This window comes from Sinocyclocheilus anshuiensis, unplaced genomic scaffold (genome assembly GCF_001515605.1).
Source record: "Sinocyclocheilus anshuiensis isolate Anshui unplaced genomic scaffold, SAMN03320099.WGS_v1.1 scaffold1114, whole genome shotgun sequence".
Lineage (NCBI taxonomy): Eukaryota > Metazoa > Chordata > Actinopteri > Cypriniformes > Cyprinidae > Sinocyclocheilus > Sinocyclocheilus anshuiensis.
This window is the reverse complement of record NW_015540838.1, coordinates 2,421,332-2,429,991: the sequence shown is the minus strand read 5'-3', so window position 1 is coordinate 2,429,991 and position 8,660 is coordinate 2,421,332. Positions and strand designations below refer to the sequence as shown.

Here is an 8,660-nt window from a genome sequence, read left to right as displayed (position 1 = left end):
GGTCTTTCGGATTTCCTAATCCACGTGGCTGTGTAAACAGCTATTGAGCAAAATGCTCACAAATCGCTTAAAGTTTATCTTAAAGCCCTCCAGGACTGAGTTTGGGCACCCCTGGTCTAGCCTTACTATAGACCTGATATGTTCTTATTCCACAGGGTAAAGTACACCAAAGTACAGTTGCTTGTTACAACAAAGTGTGTCAATAAGAAAGTGGCAACTTAATGTCCATACTATAATGGTCACAACTGTCACATTCACATATTTAATTGAAAGTACCTCTTATTAAACCTATCTATTTAAACTGTACAAAAAATACCATATACAGAGATTGAGCTCTCACTCAAACTGATGTTTCACCTAAATTTTATGTTTCACTAAATTTTATGTTGTAAATGTTTCACCAGTCAGAAACACAAAACCTTGTGTTTCTGACTGTGGTTACACAGTTTTCCCCTTGTTCTCTCTTTTTTTTTTTCAGTCCGCATTGTCAGCTGATCTAAATAAACCCTTTCCTTTCCATCCTGGTCCTCTGTTTGGAGGCGTTTGCACAGAGGAGGTGATCTCTAAGGATGTAGATGTGTTTTGATCTGGGGAAGACTGACGAACGAGGAGCTCCTTAAACACTGAGTGCATCATGCTATGCACTTCCTGCAAGATAGTATGGACAAAAATACACTTTAATAGAGGGAGGATGAAGAACTCATTAGGATTATAAATGAGATTTAAATGTCCTGACCTTATCCACTGCTGTTGATAATTCCTCTCTGCTTCCTCCATCGGCAGTGGATCGTCTCATTTGAGGGCTGTGAAAGTTATAAATTGACAGATTTAGTCATTATTCTGTAGATAATAATCTGTGATATTAAAATATATGTAAAAAGCAAACAATCTAATTACACACTCTAATGTTTTCCGCAGAGCGCCAGGAGAATTTCCAGGCTGTGCATATGGTCCTGTGGGTATTTGTAACGAAACCTTTCCAGATGTGACATGACTCGGCCCGACTCCGGCTTTGTCACTTGTGACCTTGAGCCTAGAAAATGAATACAGACAGAATTATTGTTTAGTTTAGCTAGTTACTGCGTCATTGGTCATCAATATGCAGTAAGAATTAAGTTTCATTCTTTGATCATAATTATGTAGTAAGAATGAATAAAGTTCACTTAGATTACATGTTTGTTTCTTTCTTGTATTTATATGGACAGTGTACAAGTCACATGCTAAACAGAACAGTGTACAACAATTGGGTTCCATTAGTAAAAATTCACATTTATTTTTTTCACATTTCTCTATGATTTTTAACAATAACTTAAAAACATTTAAAGACAGACCTTCTGTGAGCTATGTGGTTGCCATAGTGTATTTTTTTGTTTAAGCCATTCTGCATTATTTCAACTTATTTTTTAAACAATAGCATTCAACAGCTGATTCCCTGGTAAAAAAAACTACCCCTGATTCTGCAAAAAATCTCCACCAATCAGAAAAAATCTAAACAATCAAATCGTGCCAAATCAATAAATCAAACTCCCTACACTCTCAAAAAACTTAAATGTGAAGCTACTGTATATGCACATTTTGCAATAAACATAAAATGTATTGTTTCTGTATAAATAATAAATATGATTTTTAATTGAATTGACATTCACAATGCTTCATGCGATTGTAGTTCTTTCCCTCATTAAAGCCGTTAAATAAACGGTCTTGTACTTTTGTCTTCTTGTTCGATTTATAAATACTTTTTTTTTTTCTTTTTTTAACTTCAAATCAAAGTTTGTAATGTTGTAATTCACCTCGTAGCTGGTTGGTTTGGGTCACTGCTTATAACGCTTTAACAAAGATTTTTAACGAGGTCAGGGCAATAGGATGATAATCATTAAAAGAATCTGGCCTAGTTGTTTTAGGTATTGGAACGATTGTTGAGCTTTTATTGCTCTGTGGTAGAATACTGAATCACTGTACTGAACAGCTCAGTGGAGTTCTCCATGTACTTTTTCAATCTTCCTTAGATCTAGAGCTGGTACCTGATCTGTGGAACAGCTCAACAATTGTTCCAATATCGGACACGTTAAATACCTCTAGGTTGTGTACTTTCTCCGATCTTTTTTATAGTACACTAATGATAGTTAAAGTCCACATCATAATAGTTATCTGGTAAAATATGCGGATGATAATGTTCTTCTTTCATTGCTTTCATATTCAGACCAGGAATATGGTCCGGCTTTGCACAATTTTATTTCTTGGTGTAGCAGTATGAAACTAGACCTGAATGTCTCAAAGACTAACGAGATGGTTGTTAATTTTAGCAGGAAAGCACTTGCAGTTAAACCAGTGATTATTAATGGCACACAGGTGGATGTAGTTGAGGAATATAAGTATTTAGGGACAATTTTTGATAATATGTTGAAGTTCGATAAAAATACTGATGCTATCATTAAAAAATCACACCAAAGATTATTCGTGTTGAGGAAGCTTAACTCTTTTAAATGTACAGAGACCCATTCTTGGATCTTTTAATAACTAATTTGTTGAAAGCATTTTGTCTTTCTCTTTCATTTGTTGGTTTTCTTCAATGTCTATAAGGAACAAAAATCATCTGCAAGGTATTGTAAACATGTGCTCAAAAATTACGGGTGTTCCTTCACGTAGTCTTGCATCTTATTATGAACAGCAAGTGCTGAGGATGGCGCGTAAAATAATGGGAGATAGCACACACCCTTTGTATTCTTATTTTGAGTGGATGCCCCTTGGACGGCGTTTAAGGACAATTAGGTGTTCCACGAACCGTTATAAATCTACTTTTGTGCCTGATGCAATTCGTTTATATAATAAATATAATTGATTGGTTTATATATATGCAGGCCTATATGTAATGTATTTTGAGTATTTGTATGTATGTGTATTAAGTGTTGTCTCTACATGTGAAGCAACATGACAGTCCGAATTAATTGCCCCATGGGGATTAATAAAGCTCTAAACTAAACTAAAATCCCTACGGTAAAAAGGAATCGAAAAACCAAGGAACCAAGGCCACTGAAAAAGTAGATGGCACTCTATATAATAATAACAGCGCTTTTTTAAAGAATGAACTACCATGTGGTTTTACTAGTACAAAAATCTCTACATGGTTATATAGTTCATGTCTTTACATTCAGTGGTTCACATGAAACAATCTGTGAGTGTTTTACCGTGTACTTTGCTCTGTTTTCTGCTCTTCTTCTGTCTGCTGTCTGCCACAGCTGGATTTCAGAGTTTCCTTCCCTTTCTGAACTTGGCCTCCATCCATGCTGAACAACATAGATTGAGAGGACTGAGAAGTGTTATGACACTCCAGACTGTGGCTTGTAGTAACTGATTGTGGCATTGACTCAATAGTGATAAGTCTGTTATTCCTATGAGTCACAACTCAGTAAGTCTTCTAAATGTCTTTAATTTGTATAACACCAAATACAATCATGAAACTCCAAAAGACAGTGACATAAATGAGTATATAAATGCATTGATTATGGACAATCAAGCAAATAAAGAAGTGAAATCAATAAGCAGTTTCTTCAGTTGACCATTTGTGAAGCTCCGCCCCCTTGGTTACTGTTATTCATATAGAGAAGCTTTACATAATGTCCCATATACATTTTTGTTAAATGTGCACATATATTTATTGTATATTATACATAATATACAATATATATGTATATTATATGTGTATTATCTGCCATTTTTCTTTGATGAATGTGGCTATCCAAGAGAAGAAAACCTACCTAGGCACACTGATATATTTATTCGGGATGAGACCCTTTGTTCCATTCAGCTCCCCTCTCCACCAATCAGAGGAGGCTTTGCTGTGAAGGATGAGACAGTCTCCATGTTTAAAGGACAGCTCAGCAGAAGAACGGCCTTTGTAGTCGAACAAGGCCACTCCCTGCAGCTCTGCACATCAAAACAGACCAAAAGGAATTAGTTAAGTTCTGCTAGTCCAAATGTTGATAAGTAAACCATGTTAACCATACCGTCTTTTGCTTCTTTCATTTGAGATTGCTCTGATTCTCCATCTCCTTCCTCTGCTACAGCCTCACTATAGACATGAGAAATATCAAGTCATTTGAACTATAACGCTTTTCAAAATACACATTGTTTCAAAGCAGCTTTACCAAAAATCATAATGTTTATGTTTATACTACGTTAGCACATGTTCTTAGCACATACTATATGTGTGTGAGTGTATGTATGTACAGTGCACTACAAGGATGGAGCTTAATTCTTACCAGTCGTCTTCTTCCAATGCCATGCACTTTTCATACACTGGCCCAGGCAATTCATTCTGGCTAGGGAAGATGCTCTCGTGTTGGATAATGATGCTCTTGACCAGCGAGTTGATGCGCTGAAGCTCTGTTGCATCGCCATTGTCTGGCCCCCTCACCAGACTGGGACCAAAACACACTGCCAGGTTATAGGGCTGCATCATGTTCTCATCACTGTACTGGGAGACACTTTACACACACGTACAGACATTCAGATGTTGGGGTTTTGTGATTGAAAAAGGGCAAAACCCAATGACACAGTGTAATACTCACTGGTGAAGGAATGCAAAAATATATCTCATGACAATGATGAGCGAGGCAGGATATGAGGAGATGATGCACTTCAGCTGCGTTAATTTTTTTGTCTCGTCATCTATTTCTGTAAGGGAGGTAAAGTTAAAGATTCCATAAAATTAGTTAATTGCTGTTACATCTAGAAGTCGACAAAAATAAACTTTTAGCAGATATGCATTTAAAACGGTCAGCCTTTTTCTTTGAACAAAATATTGACTTTTGTCCAATAAAATACTCTTTAAAATAAGAATCAACTACCAATAGCTAGTAGCAAATCAATAACAGCAAAATCAGTAAGTATAGCTATTTTTTTTTTATTTGGGACAATATAAACATATTTAGAAAAATATAAGTACTAGTACTTATAATAAAAAAATAAATATAAAATATAACTAACAGTATATATATTCACAATACATTGTTGGCCATTTTTTGAAAATTATATTAAAAAATATATCTGAAAATATCTTTTTTTTTTCAGTATGGAAAACAAAGAATGATTTATAAGTTTCTTTATGTAACAGAATACGCTATCCATCAAAAGCTTGATGTCGGTAAGATTTTTTTTCTTATGCTCACCAAGTCTGCATGTATTATAAATATACAGTAAGACAATAATATTGTGAAATATTATTACAATTAAAAATATATTTTTTTCTATTTTAATATAATTTAAAATGTAATCATTTCAAAAGCTGAATTTTCAGCATCATTACTCCAGTCTTCAATGTCCCATGATCCTTCAGAAATCATTCTAATATGCTGATTTGCTGCTCATGAAACCTTTTTTTATTATTATCAATGTTAAAAACAGTTGTGCTACTTGATATTTTGGTGTGTTTTTTTCTTTGATGAATAGAAAGTTCAAAAGAACAAGTATTATTTGAAACAGAAATCGTCTGTAACATTATAAATGTCTTTACTGTCACTTTTGATCAATTTAATGCATCCTTGCCGAATAAAATCTTACTAATGGTAGTGCACACCATAAAGCAATTTTGCTGGATTTTTAATCAGGCATTAGAGGTAAACTAAAGGCTACTGTCTAACTAAAAATCAGCACTGCAATATGCCCTGCCCTTCCTTGTTTAAACAGAAAATCTTACCACAGGAAAGAAAACATACACACAGTCAACATACAAGCATACAAGCACATCATAGTGTTGTAATGTGCTCTTACGTCCACATTCCATCAGCTGCTCATAACTGTCCTCAGGAAAGAGCGGTTTCATTAGTCCTCTAAAATAAAGTTTCAGCACTCCAGCCACAGAGTCCATGTCACACCCCCCATCAGCGAGCGGGTCATCGCCTATGAATAAATACAAAAATCACAGCCTATTACTAATGCTCAGAGAAAGGGAGGAAAATATCATCACCCACTGCTCATACCTTTCTCAAATGCATCCTTAAGCTGATTCACAACCATTTGAGATCCCGGCACTCTGAACAATCCCTCATGATGTAAACCTCACCAGAGAAAAAAACAGTGATTAAGATAGAAAGAATGGTAGAAAGAGGCGTTATCTACTGACTTAGATTTACCATTGAGGTTGATGAACCGAATGCAGCTCTCCACCACGGCAGGAATGAGCTGTCCTGATGCCTAATGGGGAGGAAACACAGAGTGAGTCAGTTTCCTTGTACTGTTTTGAGTGAATCCAGAACACCGTCTGAATCAGAGAGATTTACTTGGATGTATGATAGTAGATCCCCATTGAAAAGCTTCTGGCTTATCTGGGTACCAGGGTAACTCTTTTTATGGCGCACAGATCTTTTGGAGCGTGTTCTAAATAAACAGAAATGTTTAATTATAGTCATCACTAAAAGTAAAAAAAGGCATTTTCTGCTCTTGCTACCCTAATAAAATGTAGGAATTTTCCCAAATATTTTTACAGAACAAAATATATCTATTTTAAGCTTTAGCTTCCTTACCTGGAATGGTTACTGTCAATACTTTCAGCTGATAAGAAAAAGAACCAGAAGAACAAAATTGAAGAAATAATTTCACTTGTTTGTGTGGTATTGCTTTTCTGTAACAATTTCTGTAAAAATAGGAGACATTATTCCACCTTTCTGAATTGCAACCTTTAGCAGGTCATGTTTGGCCTCCAGTTTTGATATTAAAGAGCTGTTACATAGATGGTCCCTGACTTTCTGTAATATAAAGTCACATGAAATAGAAAATGTCAGACAAAAACAGCAACAGAAATGAAATACTACTACTACTACTGACAATATACATATATATAAAACATTATAGAAATATATTACTTAATATGTTATTATTTGTTTAAATTGAATAGTATATTATAACAATTAATATATATATATATATATAAGACAGACAGACAGACAGACAGACAGATAGATAGATAGATTGATTACCGAGAAGTACAAACTCTCAGTGTCCGGAAGGCTGGCTCTACGCTTCAGCTGATACGTCTTACTGACTGATACATCACCCTCTGGTGATGATGGGCTGCTGGGAAAATCTGGGGCTGATCCAAATGTGTCCTCGACGATACCATCCAGCATGGAAGACTGAGCTGACTGAAGTAATTTGCCAGACTGCAATACATTTTATGTATATTCATGTTTAGACAAACCCAATTTCTAAGGAGTACACAAAAATACAGTATTTCCAAATATCCAAATATCCCTACATTTATCCTATTTTTAGTAGTAGTGCCGCATAATATGTGGTTTTGTGTACCTCCTCAACCTCCATGGTGACTGAAGACAGCCTGGACTGCAGCTGATGGAAGCGAGTCACCAGCTCGCCCAACATCTCACACTTTGCTGACACCTCAACCACCTGGAAGAAGATACATACATAAGCAACCACACATTTCTCCACTTATACAGATACATTTTATCAGGCAGTACCTGGTCGCCTTCATAGGGTTGATACTGAAAGCGGAGGGGCAGGCAAAAGGCTGAGATGTTGGCCTGCATGAGAGTGTCTCTGTCCTGGTTCTGGTTCAGTTCTGACACAGTTGTGTCCAGCTGCTGCATCCCAGTGCTCAAATTCTGCTGGGCCCACTGGCGACTGGCCAGGTAAAAATGAAACACCTTGGATATGGACTGGTGGTAACCCAGATCACAGCACTGAGAGGGCATGCAATGAGAGGTTGAGTTAAACCTGCTCAGTATTGAAACGTAATTGTATAGCTTGAGTGTAATGAACTCACATCTATGAGAGTGGAGAGATCCTGAAGGTAGTATTTGTTCATGCACGCATTTGCTGCAGCCAAGTTGAGCAGATAGTCATTGCGTGCTTTTGTGCACTTTAGCTGAATCTCCTGAACTTTACATTGCCTCTGTGCACAGATAAAGAGATGAGATGTAACCTCAGATGTTACTGGAACAATCACTTATCCACACATTTAGTGAGTCACAGTTCAAATCTCACAAGGTGACCACAATAACCAATCGCTGTGATCTATACTCTGCCAACCGTGTGCAGCGAACACTTGCCCCACATCACTCTGCACAGTGGAGGATGCAGCTCATGTTCATGTAGGCAAAACACTGTAACACTCTCTTGCTCCCTTGATTCTGTAACCAGTCAGATTTTTTGTGGCATAATGTAAATTAACATAAATTTGGACATTCCTAATTTTCTTTAAAAACAACATCAACTAAATAATAAAATAATAAAACAAATCATGGCCATGAATGAACTAATATGAGGGAATTAATTCATCATTTGTGGCCACAAATTATGTTTTATTTTATTTCACAGTTTTCACAGAAATATTGAGCAGAACAACTGTTTTCAACATTGATAACAACAAAAAATTTTAAATATTGAGCACCAAATCAACATATTATAATGATTTCTAAAAGATCATGTAACACTGAAGTATGGATTAATGGCTGCTAAAAATTTGGCTTTGCCATCAAAGGAAAAAATTACATTTTAAAATACAGAGAAATAGAAAAGTTATTTTAAATTGTAATAATATTTCACAATTTTTTTTTTTTACTTTAGTTTTGATTAAATAAGCATAAGAAAAAGTTACTTCTTTCAAAAACTTTTATAACCTACCCCAAGCTTTTGATTGGTAA

At 35.7% G+C, this 8,660-nt stretch overlaps 1 protein-coding gene across 2 annotated transcripts in view; it reads right to left on the bottom strand.

Annotated features, from left to right (window-relative positions):
* Positions 1-23: 23 nt before the first annotated feature.
* Positions 24-8,660, bottom strand: part of LOC107687450 (rho GTPase-activating protein 4-like) — a 13,145-nt gene continuing 4,508 nt past the window's right edge. Inside the window, exons 7-24 of one of the 2 annotated variants that reach the window (XM_016484804.1) lie at positions 7,781-7,909; positions 7,476-7,697; positions 7,303-7,404; positions 6,975-7,157; positions 6,659-6,743; positions 6,522-6,549; positions 6,279-6,375; positions 6,132-6,192; positions 5,979-6,056; positions 5,770-5,898; positions 4,569-4,674; positions 4,260-4,484; positions 4,005-4,069; positions 3,756-3,924; positions 3,186-3,284; positions 902-1,033; positions 737-803; positions 24-648 (exon numbers count right to left, since the gene is read on the bottom strand). In XM_016484804.1, coding sequence (XP_016340290.1) covers positions 475-648; positions 737-803; positions 902-1,033; positions 3,186-3,284; positions 3,756-3,924; positions 4,005-4,069; positions 4,260-4,484; positions 4,569-4,674; positions 5,770-5,898; positions 5,979-6,056; positions 6,132-6,192; positions 6,279-6,375; positions 6,522-6,549; positions 6,659-6,743; positions 6,975-7,157; positions 7,303-7,404; positions 7,476-7,697; positions 7,781-7,909 — 2,151 coding nt within the window. In that variant the 3' untranslated portion in view covers positions 24-474. The remainder of the gene's footprint in view (positions 649-736; positions 804-901; positions 1,034-3,185; positions 3,285-3,755; positions 3,925-4,004; positions 4,070-4,259; positions 4,485-4,568; positions 4,675-5,769; positions 5,899-5,978; positions 6,057-6,131; positions 6,193-6,278; positions 6,376-6,521; positions 6,550-6,658; positions 6,744-6,974; positions 7,158-7,302; positions 7,405-7,475; positions 7,698-7,780; positions 7,910-8,660) is intronic. The other variant, XM_016484806.1, reaches the window with a different exon arrangement.